This window comes from Quercus suber, unplaced genomic scaffold, assembly GCF_002906115.3.
Source record: "Quercus suber isolate HL8 unplaced genomic scaffold, Cork oak 2.0 scaffold_279, whole genome shotgun sequence".
In the NCBI taxonomy this organism is placed as follows: domain Eukaryota; kingdom Viridiplantae; phylum Streptophyta; class Magnoliopsida; order Fagales; family Fagaceae; genus Quercus; species Quercus suber.
In genome coordinates, this window is record NW_027069735.1 from 480,437 (window position 1) to 506,966 (window position 26,530).

General features: G+C 37.0%; 2 protein-coding genes across 9 annotated transcripts; both read left to right on the top strand.

Annotated features, from left to right (window-relative positions):
* The first annotated feature begins 7,337 nt into the window (after positions 1 to 7,337).
* LOC111999922 (mRNA export factor GLE1) lies at positions 7,338 to 17,025 on the top strand. 3 transcript variants are annotated; one of them, XM_065781817.1, is made up of 13 exons: positions 7,340 to 7,654; positions 7,872 to 8,222; positions 10,071 to 10,346; positions 11,413 to 11,558; positions 11,644 to 11,745; positions 11,875 to 11,982; positions 12,713 to 12,871; positions 13,907 to 14,078; positions 14,507 to 14,666; positions 14,778 to 14,887; positions 15,118 to 15,188; positions 15,879 to 15,960; positions 16,768 to 17,025. In XM_065781817.1, the coding sequence occupies exons 6-13, from the start codon at positions 11,960 to 11,962 to the stop codon at positions 16,855 to 16,857; spliced, it is 867 nt and encodes a 288-aa protein (XP_065637889.1). In that variant the 5' UTR covers positions 7,340 to 7,654; positions 7,872 to 8,222; positions 10,071 to 10,346; positions 11,413 to 11,558; positions 11,644 to 11,745; positions 11,875 to 11,959; the 3' UTR covers positions 16,858 to 17,025. The 3 variants fall into 3 exon arrangements, with proteins under 3 accessions (XP_065637888.1, XP_065637889.1, XP_023887795.1); XM_065781816.1 differs by lacking the exons at positions 15,879 to 15,960; positions 16,768 to 17,025 and adding an exon at positions 15,661 to 15,871 and having other exon boundaries at positions 7,338 to 7,654; XM_024032027.2 differs by lacking the exons at positions 10,071 to 10,346; positions 11,413 to 11,558; positions 11,644 to 11,745; ... (6 more) ...; positions 15,879 to 15,960; positions 16,768 to 17,025 and adding exons at positions 8,547 to 8,870; positions 8,958 to 9,579 and having other exon boundaries at positions 7,343 to 7,654.
* Positions 17,026 to 17,250: 225 nt separating this feature from the next.
* Positions 17,251 to 23,896, top strand: LOC136071022 (midasin-like). 6 transcript variants are annotated; one of them, XM_065781810.1, is made up of 10 exons: positions 17,251 to 17,463; positions 17,578 to 17,823; positions 18,168 to 18,386; positions 18,493 to 18,651; positions 19,540 to 19,809; positions 19,904 to 20,047; positions 20,931 to 21,060; positions 22,566 to 22,649; positions 22,778 to 22,956; positions 23,560 to 23,896. In XM_065781810.1, the coding sequence occupies exons 1-7, from the start codon at positions 17,434 to 17,436 to the stop codon at positions 21,003 to 21,005; spliced, it is 1,143 nt and encodes a 380-aa protein (XP_065637882.1). In that variant the 5' UTR covers positions 17,251 to 17,433; the 3' UTR covers positions 21,006 to 21,060; positions 22,566 to 22,649; positions 22,778 to 22,956; positions 23,560 to 23,896. The 6 variants fall into 6 exon arrangements, with proteins under 6 accessions (XP_065637882.1, XP_065637883.1, XP_065637884.1 ...); XM_065781811.1 differs by having other exon boundaries at positions 22,569 to 22,649; XM_065781812.1 differs by lacking the exon at positions 20,931 to 21,060.
* Positions 23,897 to 26,530: the final 2,634 nt, after the last annotated feature.

The window sequence follows — 26,530 nt, forward strand, 5'->3', positions numbered from 1 at the left end:
CCAAGGATCCTCCTTTTTTTCCCCCCCCCCCCCCACTGTTCTGTTTGGTTCCCCTTATATAGCCCTCTTCTCACCATCTCTTTCTTCCACTTGTTGATCATTCGTGCGCTTCACTCTTGACCACCCGTCCCATCAGCTGTGTTATCAGTAATCATGTGATTTGTAATGGCCAAGGTTACCCTGTTCAAGAGTCACGTCTCTATTAGGGCAGTCAGGGGATTAGGTGAGCGCATTTATTGTGGAAATGACAACCTGTACTGGGCTTGTTCTCCAACTTCGTGTTGTCCTCGGTCCTCCGTGGATAGGGTCATCCTCAGCGTGGTCCTTACAGCCCAGGCCTCAACACAATGTCCTTAGGCAATTCTCCATCCTCGGCATGGGCCTTGGGCCTGGTGCAAAATGGACTGAGACTATCAGATTTTCAGGCCCCAAAATAGCCCCTCAAAACCCTGTTGCTCGCATCCTCAGACGGGGAGGAGGGTTTTGATATCCCTAGGCCTATTTCGTGATTCACTCAACATCGGTTGACGTCATCATTGGAGTCTTTTCGCTTGCCTAATGGACATTTCTGGCGCCTCGATATTCGACGCGCGTTCGCATTAAATTTTCTGTGGCTCCATGTTCCCCACGTCCAGTGGTGTGATGGCAATCAATCGATGGGGATTTCTTGCCTTTATGGACGGGAAGTTCCGCCTAATTAATTTTGACTGAGAGTATAAATACTCATTTGAACCGCTTGGTCTCCTTATTTGTGCATTCAAGAGCTTCGACACGCACACTCTGAATCTAGTCTAATCTCCACACTGACCAGTGCTTCTTTTTGGCATAAAGAGTCTGTCCGAGGAGAATCTCCCCACTTCTGTAAGTCTCATTCTCTCTGTAGCACAAACCTCTCTCTACTTCCTTTTTCCCCTTTGGTTCTCTCTCTTTTGGGTCTTTGAGTCGTTGCTAGGGATGGATAAATTTAAGAAATTAGTTAAGTCTGAAGAGATGATAGAGAAATTCATGGCTGATTAGGGGATACCCCATAATGTCGGCTTGAGGTATTGCGAAGAAGGAGAGTGGTACGCTAAAAGGAACGAAGGCGAAGTTGTGATTCCCATAATAGCTTTCGTAGAGGGAGGCATGAGAATTCCTATGAGGCCAATGATGAGAGATTACCTTAGGCATTTTCGGCTAGCTCCTACCTAGTGCGCTGTTAATATGTTTAGGATACTAGGGTGCGTAGATGTCCTAAATGAAACAATGGGGTTGAGGTTAACCCACCATGATGTGAATTGGTGCTACAATCTTCAGCACCTGAAGGGTAAGTCATATTACATGAAGACGAGGGACGATAGGGTTTGGCTTATCCAATGCCTCCCCGATTCTAGTAAGGGTTTGACTCAAAATTTTCTCATAGTGTCAGGGGAGTGGCACAACGGTCTCCACTGCCCAACGGTAGAGGGGGAGCCAGGTAGGGCATTTGAGGTGGAAGATGGTCTTACTTCTTTTCTTTTTTCTTTGTCGTATATCTCATTTGCTTGATTAATTATAGGAGTTTTGTTCCTCTTTTCTCAGATCCGCACGCCTTTGCTTGTCATTTTCGCCTAATCAACAAGCAGGACTTGGAAGCTGTTCTTAGGGCGGAGCTTTTTCTAAACGAGACTGATTATCAGGTTAGAGCTGCCCATAAGATCCTCGGATGTAATCTAGCCCAGAAGTTGTTTCCAGTCTCAAAGCACGTTATCAAAGCCCGAGATCCTCGGCTTAGGCAAATCACCGTGGTAGAGGACGGATTTTCATTTTCCAAAGGAACTTCTATTCTGGGGGGCATCCCATTAGCAGGTTCTTCCTCATCCCATCAAGCAACACAAGCCGAAGAAAGAAGCTCGAAGAAGGGGGAAGAAGTGGTCGAACTGAGCTCATCTAAAGACGAATTTGGTGTATTTGGCCAAGCTGACCAGTCTGAGGACCCCTTTGGTGACCTAGGGGATCCCTACCTGTCCGAGGCCGATCTTCAACCCCCGAGGGTTGGCACCCAGACTGAGATGGGTTTCAAGAGGCAGCCCCCAACTAGCCTTCTTGACCTACTTGAGGGTAAATCTGAGAGAAGTGTGCCAAGGGAGTTACAACCCAAGCCCCCTCTCCCAGGACGTAAGCCTTCACCTGCACAGACCAGGTCGTCATCTATCCTTCCAATTTCAGACTCTCAGCCCAAATCCTCCGACCCAAAAAGGAAGAGATCCTCTAAGGGCAAGGACCCAGTAGATTGGGGCAGATCCCACTCTTCTCCAGGGGAGGATGAAGCAAGCGGACCTTCTAAACAACTGAGGATTGGTGGTCAGCATAAAGGAAAAGAAATCGCTCAACAGTCCGAGCCCCAGGCCTGGCTGCCTGCTGCCATGCTCCACGGAGAACCCTTGATGGATGACGCTACGATCCGGGAATCCCAAGGAGGTGAGGGGGCTCGCGTAGTCGATGCTCTAAAGAGATCCCTTCTTCTCCCTGCCGACATGGCTAAGCTAGGGAGCATGAGTGGGCCAGAAGTTGCCAGTAACCTCAAGAGATACCTGGGCATGATAAGACCTCTGGTACTTGTTTGTTTTGTTTGAACTTTATTGCTCAGCACCACCCCTCCCCTTTACAGCGTATTTGTTTCGGTTGGCAGGCTATCCAGGCTATTTTCAGGCTGGATGAGGAGGTCGACGGCCAGAGTAACACTTTAGCGCAGGAGTGCGACAAGTTCTTGAAGGCTGCAAGTACCCTTAAAAGATCTGAGGTAGATCTCAAAAAGGCGCTTGAAAATCTGGAGGAGATGACAAAGGTTAGAGATAGTGCGGCCTCTGACCTAGCCGCGGCTACGAAGCAGGCCGAGGATCAAACAAAGCGCTTGCAGGATGTTGAGGGCCAACTGCGGGCTGCCAAAGAGGACATCGCTGACCTGAAGAAAAAGTTGGCCGAGGCAGTCGGGGCGAAAGGTATTGCTGAGTATACCAGGGACGAGGCCGTGAGGGCCAAAGACGAGGCTGTGTTTGCGAGAATAAACGCTGAGCGTTCCGTAGAACAAGCGGAAGAGGAGGCCTTCGCTCAAGGGGTGGCTAAGACTGAAGTTACCTTCAAGGCTCAAGTCCCTGAAGTGTGCAGGTGTTTTTGTTCCCAAACCTGGAATGAAGCCCTTAACCAAGCGGGGGTTGATGCCTCGTCTGACCTTAGGAGGGCAAAGAGAGTATATTACCCCCTTGCAATTCGCGAGGTTATCCCTATTACTTCCGAGGAGAAGTTTGCATTACAAGCGACAAGTGAAAGTCAGACCAAAGCTGCCGAGGACACATCTTCAGCTAACAGACCTTTTGAGGAGGCTGAGCCCCATGGAGTGTTGGAGGGGGCTGGAACCGACAGTCAAGAAGTGCCCCAAGATGTGGTAAGGCTTTCTGCTGACTCCCAAGCCACCCTCACTGTCCTCAGATTCCTCCTACTGTGGGAGGGTCCTCTGAAGTAACCCCTCCGAGTCAGGGCCCATAGGTATTAGTCGAAGCCTTTTAACAGGCTCCTCAAGACAAACTGCCTACCGAGTTGGGGGAGTAAGCCATCTTGTTAGACCACCCCGCTTTAATGGCATAGGACACTCTTATTTGTTCTCTTTTCCATTTCATTTTGTTTTTTGCCTTGGCGACATTGTAACAAAACTACATACTTTCTATTTGAAATATATATTCAATAGTTTGCCTTTAGTTTTTTTTTTATTTTTTATTGATGCTTCCTTTTACTTGTTATACTTTGATGTTTTGCTCAATACCTTGGTTCTGCTCTGGACCTAGTCTCATGAGGTAATCAGCTGTCCCTCAAGCTTGAATCCGAGGACCGTACCACAACTCGGTTCTATCTAACGCTTTGTTCTTCCGCAAATAGTTAGCTTTCCCATAGGTTTGGGTCCGAGGACCATGCAAGACCTTGGTTCTGTCTAGTACCCAGGTAGATTTGAGTGGTTAGTTTTCACATAGGCTTGGGTCTGAGGACCATGCAAGGCCTTGGTTCTGTCTAACACTTCTGTTCTTCTGTAAGTATCTAGTTTTCTCATAGGTTTGAGTCTGAAGACCATACAAGACCTTGGTTCTGTCTAGTACTCAGGTATATTTAAATGGTTAGTTTTCCCATAGACTTGGGTCCGAGGACCATGCAAGGCCTTGGTTTTGTCCAACACTTCTGTTCTTCTGTAAGTAACTAGTTTTCCATAGGCTTGAGTCCTTGGACCATGCAATACCTTGGTTCTGTCTAGTACCCAGGTATATTTGAGTGGTTAGTTTTCCCATAAGCTTGGGTCCGAGGACCATGCAAGACCTTGGTTCTGTATAACACTTATGTTCTTCTGTAAGTAGCTAGTTTTCCTATAGGCTTGAGTCCTTGGACCATGCAATACCTTGGTTCTATCTAGTACTCAGGTATATTTGAGTGATTAGTTTTCCCATAGGCTTGGGTCCGAGGACCATGCAAGGCCTTGGTTCTGTCTAATACTTCTATTCTTCTGTAAGTAGCTAGTTTTCCCATAGGCTTGAGTCCTTGAACCATGCAATACCTTGGTTCTGTCTAGTACCCAGGTATAGTTGAATGGTTAGTTTTCTCATAAGTTTGGGTCCGAGGACCATGCAATGCCTTAGTTTTGTCTAACACTTCTGTTCTTCTGTAAGTAGCTAGTTTTTTCATAGACTTGAGTCCTTGGACCATGCAATACCTTGGTTCTGTCTGGTACCCAGGTATAGTTGAGTGGTTCATTTTCTTATAGGCTTGGGTCCGAGAACCATGCAAGGCATTGGTTCTGTCTAACACTTCTGTATGGAATGAAGGAGTTTGTCCTCGACTCTCGGAATCTTACTTTTGGCATGATGACGTCCTCGGCCGCGCTTAATCGGAAGTGGTTCATCCTCGGGTCGGACCCTTAACCCCGCGGTGCCCTGGGTAGGGGTGGTTCGGACTTCTGATCTCACACGTGGCAATAATCTCGCATTCAGCTCAAGTTTCCGTCCTTCTCAATCACGAGGCGTCCCCTGACTGTTCGCATTCTGCGCCTAACGTTTCGATGCGCAAGACGCGTTCTCATCAATATCCTCGTGAATAGATGCAGATCCAGCAGTCTACGGTCTCCTTGGAATTTGGTTAGAATTAATACCGCTGATAACCATTTCTTCGAACTCTGTGTGGATCAATTGCCACCAACCTCCATCCTCTCTATAAGGCTTTTTGGGGGGAAACGTCCTTCTCACTCTCCATGAACCCTCTAACAAAACAAGAAACACGTCCTTTTAGCTCCCCAAGCCCTTCAATAACCCTGCCAGGATTGTGACAAGGGTTTGGAGATATGGGGTGACCTTGGGTGGGAATGAGGACACACAGGCCAAAGGTCCTCCTTCCTCGGTCGAGAGCCGTTGCGGCCGCAGCCCATGTCAGACTTCCGGCGCGGCAAAAATTAGGCGTTATCTTGATAGTGTCGTGCATGGCGGTCAGGAGGATATAACTAACCACAGCCTGATGTTGCACAGCCACCCACCCACCCACGTGCTTTGATTGGACCATGCTACTTTAATTCAAAATTTTGTACTACGACCAAGACTTGTTAGAAGGGAACAAAGAGTTTTTTATATTATTATTATGGAGAATGTTAAGTGCAGAAAAGACAAAAAAAAACTTATCAGAAAGAGTCAAAAAAGTTCTAAATAGTACTGTAAAACTAAAAAAATAACATAAATTACAAAAAAGGATAAAATTTGTGCCACAAAACGTAAAAAAATTTTGTGGTTAACTGGTACCGCACGTGCGGTTAATAAAACCCTTCTTTATTATTATTATTATTATACTTTAATTTTTGTTCAAGATATCTAACTGCATAAGAGTATTTTTAGTAAATTTATCAAATTTTTGTACTGTTTGAAGAATAAATAGTGACTTTTACATTTATTTATCAATTTTTATAAATATACTTTTCAACAGATTATCTATCTCATTAAATATTATTTATTTATTTATTTTTTTTTTTTAACAGCTACACATCTTCCAATATTTTTTTATTCAACACCAAATTATTATAATAGAAAAAAATGATTTGAAGAATGAACTGTTAGCAGAAAAATTTTCTAGATATAGAAAAGCTGCTGGAGCATGAACAGTAGCATATAAAGCATAAACAATAACATATATTCTCTATATTTTGGCTATATATACTTTGTTGGAGATGCTCTCACTACATCTATTGTTTTGTTTTTGTTAATAAAATGGCATGTTAAATAAATTATGGAATTTTTAGGAAAAATATATTTTATTTGATTATTTTGTTTTATTTTTCTATTTGTATTAATTTAATTTATTTATTTATATTTTAAATAATTATTAAATTAATTATTTCTAATGAACTCTTACTTTTATGTTGATTTAAATTTCTACTTCTACTCATTAACTTCCTACAAAATAGAATCACTTTCTTAATCTATACTATTATTTAAGGGTCTGCACCTGTTTGGACCGAGTTTTGTTTTCCAAAAAATACACAGCAACCTAAATTTAAGTATATATAAAACTTGAAGATAACATAGTAAAAATACATCTTTAACTTTTACTTATAACTTTGCCTACAAAATAAACAATATTTAATTTCCACGTTTAACTCTAAGCATTACTTACACCGGAAGAGGAGATAAGGCTTCTTTAAAAAACTTACAGCGTAAAAATTCTCAAAAAAAAAAAAAAAACTCCAAGTATTAGGGCCCGTTTGGTTTATGTTTTTAAACAACATTTTTTAGTTTTTAAACAGCATTTCACATATTTCAATACACTTTTTCACCCACACGTATTTCAAAAAACTACAAACAACAATTTTCAAACAACTCTACCAAACACACCCTTACTCTTTTCTCTAAAGTGAATGTGTTTAACATCCGGGCACAAGCTCTGTCCGTTTGTAATTAATTGCAACTGCATAGGGCCCAAGTCAGTGACTTGTCAATTCTCATCACTTAAACTGAATTTTTATCCCTTAAATTGAGAATTGGCGTGAGACCCACTGAAAACTTGTTGTTTGGCTTGATTTTTTGTGCTTGTTTTTATCACTCAAACTGAGTTTGAGTTCAGCTACAGTAGAGAAAACTGAAAACACAAAATTCGTGTTTTCAGGGGTTGTTTGGTAGAGTAGTTTGAAAATTGTTGTTTGTAATTTTTTAAAATACGCGTGGGTGAAAAAGTGTGTTGAAATTTATAAAATGCTGTTTAAAAACTAAAAATGTTGTTTAAAAACACAAACCAAACGGCCCTTAGTTTCTGAGTTTCATATCTCTGGCGCTAATTCGTAATATTCTTAACCTCGTGGAGCCCACAGCCTTCTGAATTGTCATGTCAGCTCAGACCGGTTTATTATATTACTGTTGCAAATTCAGCAAAAACGAAGCTCTCAGTTCTCTGAAAATTTTTCAGCCAAAATTTTCCCCTTTCTTATTTCCCTCTCACATTTCATTACTCCATCAAATCCAAGCACGAAGTGGGTTCTCCCAAAAAAAAAAAAAAAAAAAAAAAAAAAGCACGAAGTGGGTTTGAAGTTCCTGCACCTGGGTCTGAACTGAAGTGGGTTTCAAGAACTTACATCTGTCCGCTGCAACAGACAATTTGAACGCAATTTGTGATCTTCTCTCAGGTGCGTATATCTCTCCCTCTCCATTGTCAATGACCATTTGAACTGAAGTGGGTATTGTGGTATTTCTCTGTCCGTTGCATTTTTCTCTGTCCATTGCAAAGACCATTTGAGCTGAAGTGGGTATTGGTGAGTGTGTTGAAGTGGGTTTTACTGATCTGTTTTACTGATCTGCACCTCCTCATATCTATTAATAAGTGTTGATTTCATTTGTTCACAGCAAAAGAAAAGTTGTCCAACCTGAAGAACCCCAACCCAGCCGAAATCCATCAGACACCGAGAAGCCCAGCCGAGACCAACGCACTCTTCGGTCTATTCATCAGAGCCAACTTCTTTTCACTTTCACTCCCCAGTCATTGCACCATTTCATCATCACCCTTGATTACTCGATCAGCCCAGCCCAGCTACACCGTTGATATTTGTTGGATTTTGTCAAACCCACAGCCTTTATCTCAAATCAACTTTAATTGCCCTTCATCCCGCCTCTGCATTACATATGGAGCTTTCTTCGTCCTCTTCAGACTTTGCACCATCTTCATCATCCTCCTCCAACGACGTTCCTGCACCTAGGGTAAGTGTTTAATGTTTCTGTTAAATTCAAAAATGGTATGTTTACCGTTACTGAAATTTGTTCTTGCTTGCTGTTCATTGTTGGACACGTTTTTCCTCCATGCCCTTCTAACTCTTCATATATGTATAACTGCTTTGAGTTTAATCTTCACTCTGTATTGCTCTGGATGCATCACTTTCTTTTATACATAACTCTACAACTTGTTCGGTACAGTTTTCTGTTCAAATGACCATTTTACCATTGTGCAGTTACTGGGTTAGACCATAGGGTTAGGTTCAAGTTGAGAAATTATAAAACAAATATTTAGTGTGTATTTCCTATTAGATGGCAGAGACATCCAATGCTGCGGATTGGAAGCTATGGCCTGCACCATTAGTAGAGCATTTCATTGTAATTTTGTTAGCAGAAGCAGGAAAAGGGAATGTTCGTAGTGGGATAATCAAGAGAGGCCATGGGCAAGCTATCACCGAGGAGTTTAACAACCGAACCGGAAAACACTATAGCGTCGAACAAATAAAAGGAAAACTTAGACGGCTTAGAACCAAATACAATTTGTTTTCCCAACTAATTGGGATGCCTGGAATGGGATGGGATCCTAATACCAACACCGTCACAGGTAGTGACGAGGCGTGGTTAAATGCAACGAAGGTGAGTGTTATACATTTAATAAATTTCCCATACATACCAGTGTCTCTGTCTCTAATCCCATGTATACCACATCTTGTCTGTTTCTAGTCGAAGAGTAACTACAATGGCTTTCGTAACAAGGGGCTGGACCACTATGGGTTGCTAAGACAGCTCTTCCTCACAGTTGCACAAACATGCTCTGCCCAACACTCTGCAGATGATGTGGACGAGCAAAGCAGCAACCCAAAAGGGAAGCAGCCAGCTCACACCGACGCCTCTTCCAGGAAGAAGAGGAAAACAGTGTCCTTTGCCCCTGAAAGTAAAAAAACAGTAGATTCTGCACCAGTTCATGACTACTCAATGGCATGGGCCACGAAAATTTTGATCTCTATGTCTGGTCTTGATAAAGAAACCAAGTTCGAGGCCCTTGAACAATTACGGGATTTCGATTGGAGGCAAGCTTTTATCGCCATGGATCAAGATACACGATGGGAATGGATTGAGTTACTTCAAACTAGGGACTAGTTTACCCTAGGGACTAAGGAACAATTATGTTATTATATTTGAATATGTATGTTAATGACTGTACTATTTGGTGGTTTGTTATGTTTATTACCTTCTCTTGTTACAAACAGTCTGTGTTGCCGACTTATTGTTGTATAAAAAAAACTTGTGACTTATCTTTTAATGCACTATCTCTGCAAATTGTAAGCCCCTCCCCTTTTTCTTTTGTTCTTTATTTATTTCTTTGAAGTGTGGTGTTGGGTTTTTTTTGTTTGATTAGAAAGTTTTAGGATTGGTGGTTTACTGTTCCCGGCTATTATAGTATTCTGGGTTTGGAGCATCAAATCAAATTTTAGGGCTTTTGCTTAAAAGAAAGAAAAAAAATTGAAACTTGTTTGGTGCTTGTATTGACTCAGAATGTTACTTTTTGTATCTCATTGAAAGTGTAAGTTTTGGATTTGGGGTGGACAACTTAAGTGAATTGCTGTTTAAGGTGAAAAAATGTATTCAAAACTAAGAATTTTGGCCAATATTCTGTGTCCTAATTTTTCATTGTCTATGTTTATTAAGTTAGTAAATTTTTTGTAGAAATAATTGGAAGTTTGAGATTATTTGAGATTCCTTTCTAGTTGGAAGTTTGAATAACTAAAAATGAATAAGTTTTTTTTTTTTTTTTTGATAAGTGACTAAAAGTATGTGTTGCTTACTTTTGTTTAGGCTTCATGCATCCGTCTCATACATCCGTCTCCCCATAGGTGTAGCTGGCTGTGCGATTAGGGGGTTTGATTTTCTCCCCCAAAATCAAACCCCCTAATCGCACAGCCAGCTACACCTATAAACCCAGGCTTTATCTTAAATCACCATAAATGCCTTCACTCCGCGTCTGGCGTCTGGCTTATATATGGAGCTCCCTTTGTTCTCCTCACCATCTTCATCATCCTCCTCCAACAAAGTTTTCCTGCACCTAAGGTCTCCAACGAAGTTCCTGCACAGGTAAGTGATTAATTTGAATGTTATTATATTTGAATATGTATGTTCATGACAGTACTATTTGGTGTTTTGTTATGTTTATTACCTTTTCTTATTACAAATAGTATGTGTTGCTTACTTATTATTGTATAAAAAACTTGTGACTTATCTTTTAATGCACTATATTTGCAAATTGTAAGCCCCTCCCTTTTTCTTTTGTTCTTTATTTATTTCTTTGAAGTGTGGTGTTGGGTTTTTTTTGTTTGATTAGAAAGTTTTAGGATTGGTGGTTTACTGTTCCCAGCTATTATAGTATTCTGGGTTTTGAGCACAAATCAAATTTTAGGGCTTTTGCTTAAAAGAAAGGAAAAAATTGAAACTTGTTTGGTGCTTGTATTGACTCAGAATGTTACTTTTTGTATCTCATTGAAAGTGTAAGTTTTGGATTTGGGGTGGACAACTTAAGTGAATTTCTGTTTAAGGTGGAAAAAATGTATTCAAAATTGAGAATTTTGGCCAAAATTTTGTGTTGTTATTTTTCATTGTCTATGCTTATTAAGTTAGTAAATTTTTTGTAGAAATAGTTGGAATTTTGAGATTCCTTTCTAGTTGGAAGTTTGAATAATTAAAAATGAATAAGTACTCAACAACAAACAAGAAAAACCAAAAACACACTAAGCTTGAGGTAATAATCTTCAATTGCATATAAGGCCCAGTTCTGGGGCAGTAAATAGACCCAAAAGGGCCCAAATCTTAAGAGTAAAGATAACTGGTCTAGTGTTAAAGAGTTAGAGGAAGGAAATGTCACCGACTTTCAAAAAAAAAATTTAAAATAAAAAAACGCGGGTTTTTGCATTCTTTGTATACTACTTTCAGAAAAACAAAATAAAACCCTCAAAACAATGGCTTTCACTCTCACTCAGACTCTTTTCGTCCTCCATTGAAAACCCTAATTCCAAAGGCGAATCCGTTCCTACTCCATGAGGTTTATAGATAACAATGTCAGTTTCCCTTTCGATCTCTCTGTTTGGTCCATTTGAGATCTTTCTTTTATTCTTCTAATTATTGAGGAAATTCTGTATTCAATTAGGGGTGTTGTGATTGTCCCCAAAGATTTGATGGAATCACCATAGATCTCGAGCTGGATTGGAAGTTTGATGATATTTTATCAGAACTTAATTCACTGCAAATTAAGCTCTATCTCTCTGCACCTAAATTTGCCAAAACAGGACCTAGGTATCACATTTTTTTCATAAATATATACATGCATGTTGTTTTTGTTTTGCTAGTATGAACATTTTTCATCTTGAACTCTGTTTAGAGATTTCTCCAATAGAAGCTGTAAGCCTTTTACAATGCGCGTCTCTGTGGATGAGAATGATGACGACACTGAAAGCGAGGTTGAGGAGTACGGAAGTTTGAGGTGCTAACTTCTTCTTCTTCTTGTTTTACTTTTAACACGGGAAACTTTTTTTGACGATATAAATGGATGTTTGCTTTGGAATTTTATTTTTAATGATGGTATTCTTACATTTTTACCTTCCAATTACAGTGATGGCGAGTCGACTTTTGAAAACCAATGCTCCTACTTGACGGACAAAGAGGGAATAGTGGGACTGCTTTGCATGAGCTAAGCCATGAAAATCACCTTCAAGTTAAGGTATGTAGATATCAATGTTGATTTTGATTGCGCACTGATTGTTGTATTTTCCACTTGCTAAAGATTGTGCTAAAGATTCAAAACCTTTTTTCCTAAATAATTAAAAAAGACGAAATCAAATGGATTTAAAATTTATAAGAAATCATTTTCTATTCGAGAATGTCTAATAGATGTTTTAATTTTCATTAAGTTGTTATGACCTTTATTGAACTTTTGAGGCAATTATAAATCCTAGGGTCAATTCTGATTGGTCTACAAAAATCAATTTCAATGCTATTTCTTTTGGATTTTCCTTTAGTTTAGCTGATCTATCATGACAAGTAAAGTAAATTGAGAACCATACATTACATTACACTATTGTTTCAAAAACATGACATTAAAATTATGATCCTTACTTCTATACATCCATATTCATAAGGTTATTTTTAAAATCTACTACTGTTGCTGCTGCTTCTGGTGCTTGTACTACTCTATTTGCACTTACTTATGGAGCCTTCCTTTTTCTTTTTGATATACAATTCTTTGTTAAACCTGGATTAGTATAAAAATGAATTGACTTTATAATATTAAACCTGGATGTCAAGAAATAAATGAATTTATCTTGTGTTCTTAACTCGTGTTTGACCTTTTTGAGTTGTCATAGATAGCAGAGGAAACCCATGCTTTAATTTATGTCTTTTTGTAAATGTCTTATTAATATTTTCCTTTTTTGCTTGGTGCATAAACGTAGTGTTTTGATTGATGAGCAAGAGGAGATTAGGAACAAAATTTCTGCTTTAGAAACAGATTTAAGTGAAAAGTATACTTCTGCCCTTACTCAAGTTGTGAGATACAGAGAAGCAAGATGCGAAATGGATAGGAAATTTGATACTCAATACCAACAGAAAATGTAAGACAATGTGCTATGTCATGATGACATTCTTTATTTTAATGAAATAGTGGAGTTTTGGGAATATCCTAGTTTCTGTAGTTGTGTCTTTCTGCTACCTTTGCCTGTGATATCTAAATTCTAACCATATCTTTATAATAAACCTATCAAGTGAATGCACACATGATATAATCTCTCTAGTTGGTGATTTTTAAATTCCTTTATATGGATTTCGTTCTCTTAGATTCAATTCTGTTTGTTTCTATAAAAGATAGTAGAGAATAACAAATGACAGAGGGAGGGATGGAGAGCTATAACTAATTGGAATAAAAAATGGGTAGGTAACTGAATATAGTTATCTAAGTTAAGGGAACGGAAAAAGGTAGATGAAGACCAAAAATCACATTACTAGAAGTAATAAAAAAGGACATGTCAACTTAGAGAGTAACAGAGAATATGTCTTTAGATAGAGTAGATTGGAGACAAAGAATACATATGAGTGACCCTAACTAATATATTGAGGATTCATAGCCAACCCCAAAATTTTGGGACTAAGGCTTTGTTTGTTGGTGTTGTAGGCAACTGAATATTGTTCATTGGTAGGTTTTATGGGAGATCTTTTGATGCTGGGCAATGTTCTTATTTGCAAAAGATATGGATATAAGAAATACATTTGAAAAGGTAACTTCACGTTTAATAATATCTAATATAAATTTTGATTCTTTTTTTTGGAGGGTAATAAATCTGGAGTTTGATTTAGGTATCTTGATATATAAATTGAAGCCATTTGTCGTGTCATTGGCAAAAGATGATGTTTAAGCATCTTAACTTTGTTTCAGCATCTATTCCTGCTTTCTGGAGCATGATACAATTTGTTTTAATGTTGAAAAGTCTTGAAATCTGAATTGTTTTGTGCATTCCTCATTCCCTATGTGGCTTAATGGATGTTTGTTTTCTGCTTTTTTTAATTCTTTCCTCTTTTTGGGTTCCACACGGGTCAAATCAATTAAAATAATCCCAGAAATGTCTTTGGATATTTTCTTACAATCATTGCAGTGCAGAAGCACTTGATAATCACTTGACTACTGTTCAGCGGGACCATGAACTGAGGTCACAAATAGAAGAAAGAAGAATAAGAAGTGATGCAGCTTATGAAGAGGCCAAAAGAAAGGAAAAGGCTTCCCATGAAGAAAAACTACGCCAGGAAAAAGCTAAAGCAGAATCTGAGGTTTGTTGGCTTGACCTTTCTGTTCTTTGATGTTTTTTCTGCTAAAAATTTTTATATTAGTTCTTTCAAGCCTCCTCTATTCATGTTACTCCTGTAGATATCCTTTGAAATGCACGCAGAGTTATCTTGACAGCTCTTGGATTATGAGCAAACTGGAACTCCTTTGGCGCTTCCCATGCCTTTTTTGCTTTTTGGGGCTACATTTTTGCACTTCATGCTAACGCTTTCCATTAGGCTACACAAGACTTTGCTATTCCATTTCTTCGTTAGATGCATTTTGTTTTCCACTATTTCTAATTGGGTTTCTGGTTACTTGGTGCCCTTCCTGGTCAGTTCCCTGTTGTGACAAAGTACTTCTGGTATAGCTATTGGCATTTCAGGGCTGATTCCATCATCCTTCTAAGTAATAAAAATATTTTGGAATGCAGGCCGGACTTGATGAAGCAAAAAGAGCTGCTTTGGAAGCTGAGAGAAGAGCCACAAAAGAAGCTGCAGAAAGGCTAGCTAGTGAAACCTCAACAAGAGTTGTTGCTAGGGTGGCACAAGAAGATGCCGGACTTCAAATGAATGCCAATGCAGGAACTTCAAGTAAATTTTTTGAATACTTGATGGATTTGATTATAACATGCTTTGTGTTTGTTGTTTAGTGACTTGTCTCATTTAATATTTTTCCCTCATCAATTGGCAACGTGATGATAGGTAAAGTACTTTGGGCTGCAGAAAGTGCTCTAAATTTTGAACAGGCAAGACTACACAAATTTAAAGAGGTAGATGAAAGAAACCAGGCTTTGAGGTTGACTTACAATAAGGTATTGCTGACACTACAGGGATTAAGTTTTGAAAAACTGGAATTAGTATATATATTTTCCTAAATTTTATTTGGGCCTTATATATAGAAAAGGCTAACATAATTACCTATTACTCACCTAGATACTGTTGTTGTAGATTTTGTGTCTGTTATTTTATTGAAGTCTAAGTTATAAGCTTTGTGACTTGCTTCCTTTATATCGGTAGGTGATGTGGTCTTATTTTTTGTTAGGATTTGAGCAGCTATGAAAAGCTTATTAAAAGGTCGATAAATCAAATACGTAGGTCAACGAAAGTTGTCAGGTGAGATAGATTTGATTAATGCTGCATTCTAGCGAAATGTTTAATTATCAATGAATATTTTTTGGTTTGTCTTTATTATCTGTATTACTTTATCTAAATTTTTTTATCATGATGAGTATTATAATGGCATCAATGTTTTCACTTCACCACAGCGAATTGCAGCATGTCACTGATATGAAGGACCTAGTTTTTGCTTTACTTGTTTATAAATTTAAAAAAAAAAGAAAAAAGAAAAAAAAAAGGTTTTTGCTTGCCTTTACAGCTGGTCAGACCAGTAAATTAAGTGCCAGCCCTTTTGCCCTGGACTGCCTTAAGGGTTTATTTATTTATTTATTATTATTAATTTTTTGAGAAGCTTATTTATTATTATTATAAATTACTGTATTATTCAAGACTTTGAACTAAAAAAGTGATTGTTACTGATCAAACTGGCTGATTTATGATCTTTCTCATTCATTTGTGAATGTTGTAGACTTGTAGTTGCTGCTTCAGCCTCTTTAGATAGAGGAGGGTTATCCCTATTCTTGAGGAGCTGCACACAAGAATCATTCCCTTCTAATGCTAATAAAGCCTCATTGTTAAAGAACTCAAATTCTTGTTTTATTCATGGCATTCATTTTGGTTTTAATTCTTCACCACAAAGGTAACTAGTACTTTTGGATCTTGTTTGTATTGATTTACCATTTGCAGTGAAAAGGCATGTGAAATTGTTAAGATTTTCCATGATCCTCATTGCCCTCAATCTGTCGGCATGGCAGCATTTGCAAAGAAGGTAATTTCATAAATCTGGCCAAAGGCATGCTCCTGTTCTACCTAGATTCAGTTTTTGGTTGGATTATTCGTAGAATGGCAGAAACAGACAGAAATTTTTGGAATACATGTTAACATGCTTAAAGTTGGAAAATGTGGGATTTTCTTCGATATTTGGAAAGAGTTCAAAAGTTTTTTTTTTTTGATAATTAAGAGTTTGTTTGGGATGTGATGAAAAGTTCAGCTTATTTTTGTTTTTAGCTTCTTTTTGGTACTATTTATGGGTCTCATTACACTTTTTGATATTATTTATAGGTTCCATTGTACTATTTAGCTAACTTTTAACATTTTTTTTTTTACACTTTCAGCAGAAATTTTTTTAAGTTTCAGCTAAATAAACTGTTTCCAAACGGACCCTAAGTTTGGAAAGAACATTTAGAATTAAATCTTTATACACATCAAAACAATAGAGAATGTAGAATTCGGAAATCGGGGTTAGCCAAGTCTAGAAGTTCTATACTAACTACTATGAGTCCAAGTATGGAGTTAAATAAAAATTGTCTGATGATAGGATTTAAATATTTGTTTCCTTTTATTTTAATACAGCATTGGAGTCACTGTTGAGAGGCTCTGCAGCTCATAATTTTTTTTTTCATGATGTTTGATGGTCTTAGACATTCTGACTATTATGCTCTGGTGAAGTTCAAATTGAAAATTTGTACTAGTTCTTATAGGATATTGACAGTAAATCCTTTTTTTTTTTTTTTATAAAGTAAACAGTAAACTAAAAGAGATGATATTAATATATTTCCCAATTTTGATGGTACAGGTTCTCTCCTATTGTATCAGCCCTGATAATGACGCTTTTGCGTGTGCATATGTCATTGTTCTTGTTACCTCACAGGTAAAACATGTTTAATTCATTGTGTTTGGGGCTGGATGTTCATTAATGAGATCATTGGTTAGTGACAGTTGGATGCTCCTGTGTTTTAACTTCATCTACACATTAGGATGCTACTCAGTTGTTGTAAAAATTAAATTATTTCTTTCAAAACTTCAACAAGATATTGCAATAATGAGGACGGCTAGTTTCAAGGTCATTGTTTATGCCTGATTTTTTTTTTAAAGGTTGGAAGTTTGATTTTGAATGGTATAATTGGTTGGAAGTAGGGAGGTGGTTGTCCCCCCCCCACCTCCCTACTTATTTCTGAGTTATATTCCTTAATATATTTTTTTCTTCCGTTAGTCGCCTACTTGGCATTTCCGGTCTTATGAATATGTACTTTGTGCAGAGGTTGGTAGTATTTTAAGGCAATGTTCGGCCTCCCAGTCTACATGCCTCTTGTGCCAGGAACAATGGAAGGATGTGCGGTGCACAATTGAAAATATATATCAAACTGTAGTGCATTATGGTGATCTATGGAAGGACACAAACAAGAGTCTGGGGAAGAGGGGGGCCTTTTCAGAGCTTCTAAAGCTGTTAGAAAGCAGTGGCATGTCTAGGCACAAGTCTATATATATGGAGGTAATCAAAATTGGATGCTGGGATATTAATTGTTGTAATCTATAGCTCAGATTGTGTGTGCATTATTATAAAGGCTAAATGTTGGTTTTCTTTTTCATGACTGGCACTTTATAGGGCCAACACAAATCTTGGTGGTTCCTTGAGCCATCATATGATGGACAGCATCTGCTCCTGACACAAAGTAGACTGGCTCCTGGAGCTTTGGATGTTGCCGCTGCCAGCAAATTTCGAAGTTTTCCCCATGAGACCTTGGTTGCTGAATGGAAAACCGCCAATGAGTACTACTTTAAGAGCATAGCATCAGTGCTGCTTCTGCAACAGATTTGCCTAAACTCCCACAAGGATATTACTTGTGAACAGGTAGATCTCTAACTAAATATCAACTGAAAAGACCTTTTTAGTTTGATTTTGTTTAATCAACTAATTTCTCATGCTTTATGTTCCATTGCCATATTAGGTAGTGTTGCCAACTTGATACAATTCCATTTTTCTTTGTGATATCTTGCTTGACATGGGAAACCTGATTAATTTACATATGGGGTGAATGCTAGAATTTAACGAGTTTGTGCATCTAAAAATCACTATTATTGTCTCTCTGGTCAGGCCTTACTTGCCTGTCCAGTTTCTACACAATTATTTAAGAAACAGTTAGTTCCAAGAGTATATATAATCCTCCTGTGTTGATTTCTTGTTTTTTTTTCTAGGTTGATAGGTTGGGGGCTTTTCTCAACCAGCTCATTGAGATACAGCAGATGCAGCAGGTTGCTGTCAATGATTTTGCTAGGCAATTGAAGCGCTTGAGGGAATCTGTATCTACATTGGAAAATCTCTATCCAAATTCTCCAACCACTGATATTGAAACTGTTAGTGTGTGCCATATCAAATATAAACATGGCACCTTGAAATGCCTGTGGCAGCAGAAGGTAAGTTTTCAGTCTGGAATGTGGCTTGGCAAGTTTGTTATAATTTTTCCCGATATTTTGTTTCACCTTTCTCTTAAGCTTAAGATATGAGAATTTTTCTCTGCAGGAACTCTTTGATGGTTTGTGTGCCATGCTGAATGAAGCATCGCTGGTGCTAAGAACATTTGAAGATACCCATTTGAACACTTGTCATGGTGTCAAAGCTGCAGCAAATAGGGTTCTTGCTTTCATTGGAAAATTTGTTCCCGATTTTCAGAAATCTAAGGTGCAATATTATTGTTCCTCATTGTGTTTTTCTTTGAAGACAGTATTTCTTGGACAATGTTGATGATAATTCTGTAACAGGAAGCATTGGATTATTACCTTCTTGGCCAAAACAGATCTACAGCAACACTAGCTAGTACCTCACACTGTTATGTTATTACAAAACAAATGGAACAGTTGGTGTCTCAAAACTTCCAGGCCATAAAGAAGTTTGAGGAGCATCTCTTAGCTTTCCAAAAGCAAGATATGGATTCAAGCTCAGTTATATAAGTTTTGTTTAGTCATTTTGAAGTGGTGTTTAGAAAGGTATTGATACAGGACAACCTAAGCTTCCCACCTAGATTAGTCCTACCGAAGAACCTTAGGCTTCCCACCTAAGGTGTTTGGAATCACCACCAAACAATTCAATGAAAATAATCTCAATAATAATAATAATCTGTAAAATACAAAAGGAACCATCTGGAGCTTTATATACAGCTTCCAGGAATCATAATGATAAAGATAAACTCTCCTAAACAAATCCTAAACGATTTCAAATACTAATATGATAATCCTAAACAATCTCAAATACTAATCCAATAATCCTAAACAAATGATAATGATAAACTACTAATTCTAACCAAACTCAAATACCAATCCAAACTAAACAAATAACTACGTTACAATATGAAATTATCTACTAAAAATCTAAAATGAAATATTGAAATAATTTTTGGTTATGCTCCTGCATTAGGTATCTTCTCATGTTTTGTTTTTCCTCCTTTCTATTTGTCTTCTTCTACGCTTATTTTGTTGCTTGGGCTCTGAGCGGGAATATAACTAGATTGTCCAATCTTCTAACCTGCTGTCTGAAATAGAACTTATAAATGTTACTTCAAAATTTTTGCAGGGAGAATTGATGGAGGAAGAGTATAATTCCATGCCGTCAATCAATGAACTTACTGAGGGCAATAGTTCTGGGTTTGTTGAAGCCCTTAACAGTACTTTTGAACATATCACTGATGCATTGCGGAGATTAGGTTCATCAAGTTCTGGACAAAACCTTCCAGAAGAGTTAGTGGGGAATATTACCTCTTGGGAATTTCCGTTTGACTCATTTGTAGTGGATTTAAGATTGGATCTATTATGTGAAAAGCTTCTCAAAACTATGTTCTATGTGGTAAGTTACTTGCTGCATGCTTTGAATTATTGTCAGGTCTTTCCCATTTGTGGATATATCTAATCTGGTTAATCATCTGATTGGCTGTGCTCAGGAAAAACTCCTGAATCATTCTAGCATTGATATTAGCAGTAATTCCCAAATTGGAGCACAATATAAGCATCTACATGTCTCTTTGAACATAATTTTGAACTTTGGATATGCACTCCTGCAAGATCTTTTAGCTATGTATAGAACGGTAAGTTCGTTGCCTCTTTGCTCAAAACTTGGCATCTTTTAATTTTGTGTGAAGAAATTTTTTTCTTCGGGTGTCATATTGGCCAATTTTTCTGTGCATGCGAAAAGGTACTGTAAGGGAATCTAGACTCTTACTAGCTATTTGGCATATGGAACTTTTATAAATTTTTAGACTCCTATTTAGGTGGACAGTTTCTCAAACATCTTACTGAAGATGGGAATGGTACTTGATTATCTTTGGCTGGATGATTGGCATATTGTGGGTCCTCTTTTTTATTATTTTATTTTATTTTTATAACGCGATGAAATGGTATATTCATTGAAGAAACAAAGCAGAACACAAAACAGGGGAGAAACAAAATTGGCATATTGTGGGTGTCTAAAGTTGGCAGTTAGCAATGTTTGCAGCTCTGGTTTATTTTTTTGATAAGTAGGCTCTGGTTTATATTCAAGGCAGGTATACTAAGGTGAACATTGATAATAATACAGAAGAAAATGTCACTTTGGAACTTGTAAAATCTGGAATATTCGAATTTGGAGTGTTATTGGAGTTACTCTACCAAAATTTGAGTAGTGCAAGCTTATCTAGTTTTCTAAATCTATTTGCAATCATAGTTTCATCATTTGGTTAGCTATATAGAATAGATTATCCACTATGGATTGGTGGCTGCAATGGGATTACCAAGATGGTGTATTTCATTGCATTTTTAGAAGATGGAGAAAGTAGAGATATTAAAACATATTTGGGTGTAACTATTAAAGCTTGTTCCATTCCTGGAAGACATGGTATGCAAAGTTAGCTTGGGCAATTGGTGTTCTAAAAGGCAAAAGAACTTTGTTGTTCTCATTCTTAAAGTTGCTTGGATTGCTCATTTATATCATAGTTGGATGGAGAAAACACCCACTGGCATGGTAACAATCTAAAGATGAAGAAACTATCTTCAAGAATATTGTCTTAAAGGTTAGATGCAGATGGCATCAAGCAGGCATATGAGGATTCAGCTAGAAACAAAGGTTAGATGGAGACTGTATTTGATTCTTAAGTCTTAGCAGTTGGATTGGTATATGTTCCCATTTGCTTTTGATGATATGTTGTCCTGTTATCTTTAGTATTTTATCCCTTTTTTCTTATAGGGATCTCTGTATGGTTTTGGTTCTTTGGTAGTCTGCTTGTCTTGATACTGCTGTAATTGTTTCTAAGGAATAAATTCTCATTCATCTAAAAGAACAAAAATATGTTTAGGACACAAAATGTTATACTTTATTAATTGTTTATGATGAATAGATTCTAGGCTATGTTGGTTCTTTCATTATGTTTGCAAAAGCTACTACAGCTCAAGCTAGTTTTGCACCTTGGTCAGAATGACACTTTTATATTATGTTTGCATGTTATTAGGCATCTATTTGCTACTGGTATGCAGTTTCTTAATTGAGAATTCAGGACAGGTATCTCAAATCTATAAGAAGTGGGACGTGACCAAAGGGTAATCAGCTAAAAGCTAGTAAGTTTTGCTTTGGCTAGAGGCCTTTGTAATATGAAAGCATGTCTTGTAACCCGTATTGAATGTACGAAAATGAGCATGAAACTAGCCACCTGCAAGTCAATTCAATAGTGTTCTGTGGCATGTTTTCTCCCAATTGTAAGAAAGCTTGTAGTTAATGAACTTTGAAGGTCCTATTTAGAATCCACAGAGAAGTATGGCCCTAGCATACATGAAAATCATAACACAAACAATAAACCACTTCTTTCTATGGTGATATTTAAATGATCACCATGGTTAATTACTAGAGAAAATAAACAAAGGCAAAAAAAATTATTTCTGAGCTAAGCATCGATGGCTTGTTTTGGCTAAAAGCCTATTTAATCATAATCGTTTTCTGTAGCTTGCCATGAACGTGTTAAGTTTCCTTTTAACCTAATTCTTCCTTAATTATTGCTTCATCCAGGTAAAATTATGTGTGGATTATGTGAACCTTCTATTGTGCATGACTTGTTTCTTAGTTTTCTAGAGGGTATTCCTTTCTTTCTTATGTTGCTTTTTGTTTGCTTATATAGCCCCTTTCCTTTGGGTATGCTAAAAGTTTTGTTTTAGCATTTATATAATGTAATCCCAGTGACATCTTCCTATGGAAGTGTTCACTAGTTACATAAAATAAGGAGAAGTCAGAATTTGGTTTCTGGGATCTTTGATTTGATTATTTTCTTTTACGCCAAATACCATTTTTGCTTGTATTTTCTATCAATTCGGTGTTTTTGGCAATTTAAAGCACTTGATCATTGTGTGGTGTGCTTTTATCGTCTTTACCTTGAACATTTGGGTAAACACGCTCTATTCTTGGGAATGAGAGAATTCCTGGTTGAGTAGTTGGGTTCGGTGTTTTTGTTATAACGAGGTAGATGCCTAATATTGTCATATGTAAGACAATGAACATTCTTTATCATTTTGATTGTATTACTTAGTGATATTGTCTTTCCTATTTAATCTTATCATAGTGTTTAAACTGTTTCATTTCTACAGCAGCTGCTCCTCCTCCTCATCCAGTGCCTGCACAAGGTCGAAGTGGATCTGTAATGGGATCACTTGGTGCCACTATTGCAGATGGTGAGTATTAAATGTTCCTCGATGCCACAATTATCTCTCTTATGAATTGGGGGAGAGAGTGTGTGTGTATATATATATATATTTATGAGTTCCTAGAATCTTACAGCACCTTATTTGTTGATGCATAGGCTTGGCCTGGGTTACTGGTACTTCTATTGCTCACAGGGCTATGGATGCTCTGATGGGTCCTCGTGTCATTAAGCATGAGACTGTTGCCTCATCGGCTTCTGATGTTCCACCAGCTCCAAACACAAACGGTGTTGGAAGTTCTACTGTTTGTGCTGATCAATCCTAGGCCTTAATTGATGTATGATTCTCCTCCTCATACCACTTTGTCTGATATTTTTTTTTATAAATACAATTTTTTGTCTAATTGAACTATTTGGTTTCAAGTTGTTTTCCCTAGTTCTGAATAAATCCTTTTCTTTTCCTTTTGAGCCTTTTGGAAATGCTTTTGGTCTGAATGCGGATATCAATCCATTACAAAACAATTCCTGTTTATCTGCTATCTTCATTGTTTGACCATGCTACAAGGATTATTTGAACTTGATGCTGAATTGGATCAAACTGCTTATATCTAATAATTTGTCTCTATCACACCTTCAGAACACATCTAATGATTTAGTCAATAAAATCTTTACTTACCTATCAAAAAAAAAAAATATATATATATATATATAATTCTTCAAGTGCTTCCTTCTTTGTTTCTCACCCTTTTTACCCATTCTCATTTTCTTTGCTACCTAGCTATTTAGGTATAACTTATTTATGAAAAAAAAGCTATTTGTGTTTAACATGTTTTTCAAACTGTTTGGTACTAGTTTCTGAACAGTTGGAAATCTTGGTGGTGGTATTGAGTGGCCATAGTTTCCTAGCAAGACTAAGTTCAACATTTTTTTTTGCCTTGCAGTGCCTGGAAGGTTACAGAAGCGACATAAGCAAGTGCGAGTTCTACATGGACATGCTGCACCAATGCTGCCAAAACTCAGGCACCTTGAGTGCTTGAACTTGATCATGATGAAATTTCCCTCTAGTTTTAAATCACTGAAGAATGCTAGTAGTGTCAAGTTATTTTGTGTGTTCCAGTTAAGAGGATGGACCTGAATATTCTCTGGTGGAACTTTATCATGTTCTGAAGAATAACTCCTTAGAAACTCTTTTGAGTCTATTTAGTAGACTTTGCTTATGTGATATTTTGCCTGAATTTTATGAATCCTGTCTAGCATGTCCAGCATAACATTTTTTAAGGGACCTACTTGATGTTGAGCTGAAAATCAAAACTAGGAACTTGTTTACAGGAGGAAACAAGAGAGTGTCGAAAGTCTCCCTAAAATTATAGGTTGATGGGATTACCATAAGAGCAGTTATGCTCTAGGGTACAAATTTTTTTTATGTTGTTAAGCAACATGTTGAATGTAGTCTAAATGTGAGATGGACGATAATATTGGGGTGAAATTATCCCTACCTAAATCGTTTGAAGGTAAGGGTGATTCTTATTGATGAAAAAATATATATATATATATATATATATATATATATTGGATTAAATTTAGTTGAGTTATATCTAATATTATAGTTTGTTAAAGGATTAACTGCAGATAATAAGTTTATGCATATAAATAAATATAATAAGAATTTAGAATGAGAGTATTAGTAGACAAGATGATGGAGGATACGGTAAGTTAGCTTCTTTTATGCTGAGAGAGGATCAAGAAAGAAAATTCATTGCAGATTTAAGCAAGAAATTCCATGCTCCATTGGGGATTGTTGAAGCTGAAGCAAATGCATTTGAAGCTGGTATAATCTTTGCTAAGGAGGTGGGAATTAGAGACTTGGTTTTAGAAGGGGACTCATTGATTATTGTACAAGCTCTAAAGCAAGTTTCGAATGCTCCATCAACTGTTTCTAGTTTGATCTTTGGGATGTTAGTTGAATGTAATGAGTTTAGGAAAGTGTCTTTCTCTCATGTTAAAAGGCAAGCCAATAAGTTTGCTCATTTATTGGCAAAACAAGCTTTTGGCTTGGATGATTTCTCTGCTTAGATTGAAGAGTGTCCTTATTTTTTAGAATAAGATTTTGTTCATGATATATCTGTTTCTTTATTTTCATAAATAAAATTTTAGTCTTTCTATCAAAAAAAAGAAAAGAAAAGAAGAAGACTTCTTGCCCACGCAAAAAAAAACTCGTATATAAAGCAAACTTTCTCACATTTTCATCACATCAGCGATTCTCTCACAAAAAAAAATAAATAAATAAAAAAACGCTCACACTTTTATTGCTCTCCAACGCTTTTGCTTGCTTTCACACTCTCACAAAACAATGCCTCACCGAAGCTCTGGTGGTCGTGGTCCGTTTCGAAACCGTTTCTTTCTTTCTTTTTTTTTTTTTTTTTTTTTGGGTNATATTTCAATACATTATAAGTGGAAGGAGGCCGGAAGGGGAGAAATTCAAATTTTGGATGCTCCAATCGGAAGAATTAGGCGGTGCCAATTTAGCTATAGGTTTTTGGATAAATGATTGATGTAAATACTAAATAGAAAGTAGAAAGGAGAAAGTATAACTAAATAAGTGACCTAAATAACACCTATAGAAGTAGTGAAGATGTGTCAATTAGGAATGTGACTAAGTATATGGTTTTGACAGGATAGGATAGTAGACAACTTAAATGTGGCCAATCCCAAGTAGTTGATGAGGATCAGTAGCCAATCCCAGTTAATTGGGATTAAATCTTAGTTGAGTTTTATTCTAATATTATAGTTTGTTAAAGGATTAACTGCAGATAATAAGTGTTATGCAATACAATAAAGATATGAATAAGTAATTTTATGAAAAATGTAGAGTATTAGTAGATAAATATGACTGAATTTTGTACACAGATGATATGAGGATACGTAAGGTAGCCTCTTTTACATGAGAGAGAGATCAAGAAAGAAATTATTTCTTTTAGTAGCAAATAGTTTATTTTCATGTACTTACCTTTAGTTTAACTATTATGTACTTATTGTGGATGGTCTATGTTACTTTGCTTATTAGTCACTGTTGCTCTTTTGGTTGATTTTTATTTGGGCACGTGCTGTTAATGATCTGCATTTGATTTGTAGTAGAGTCTTTGTATACACAACTTTATTGATAATGTTGTCACATTTTATGGTTTTGATTTGTTTGGATATGTGGAGGAAGAGATTTGTAAAGCTTTTGGAATGTGGTGGTGAAAAAAGAGAGTATGAAACATTCGTGATGGTTTTTTTTCCTACAAAATAATGTGTGGTTTGAATTTGGTTGGTCACTAGAACTTACCTTTTCAAATGGGAGTACCACCGGGCTGCAAAGTCATTGGACTTATAGTATGCTGTACTTTGGTTTACCTCATTTCTTGTCTTCAAAGGGTCTTACATATTTTAGTCTTCAAAGGTCTAAGTATTGTTACAAGATTAGATAAATGATGGAGACTTTGGCAAAAGACCTGGAAGAAGTATATTTTATGTTGTAGTTTTTTTTTTTTTTTTTTTTTTTTTTGGGTGTTATATTTTCTCTCGGGTTGTGCTTGGATCTGAGGATTTCTTGGTATAAATTTTCTGATGATATAACTTTTACCATACTGTGATCATTTGAGTTTTGAGGATTTTTTGTTCAAAGAAAAACAACTGATATAATCAAGTCAGCTTTATATTTAAATATCAATTAAATAAATTTATTTAATACTATCCCAATCAAGTTTAATTTGGTGAATTAAAACACATAACTTGATGTACAAATACTAACCAAACCAAGCTTTTAGACGTGGGAAAAATAGTGCACAAACTTTTTCCTGTGATGAGGGTGGAGTCTTTTTATAAAAGGGATTGGGCTTTTTGTAATGGCGGCCTTCGGCCCAGGCCTAG

Coding starts and splice junctions, on each gene's coding strand:
- LOC111999922 (XM_065781816.1), top strand. CDS start 11,960: ATGAAAATCACCTTCAAGTTAAG. Junction 11,983..12,712: donor AAAATCACCTTCAAGTTAAG/GTATGTAGATAT, acceptor GCATAAACGTAG/TGTTTTGATTGATGAGCAAG. Junction 14,888..15,117: donor TGAGGTTGACTTACAATAAG/GTATTGCTGACA, acceptor ATTTTTTGTTAG/GATTTGAGCAGCTATGAAAA.
- LOC136071022 (XM_065781810.1), top strand. CDS start 17,434: ATGTCTAGGCACAAGTCTATATATATGGAG. Junction 17,464..17,577: donor ACAAGTCTATATATATGGAG/GTAATCAAAATT, acceptor GGCACTTTATAG/GGCCAACACAAATCTTGGTG. Junction 19,810..19,903: donor TCAAAACTATGTTCTATGTG/GTAAGTTACTTG, acceptor GGCTGTGCTCAG/GAAAAACTCCTGAATCATTC.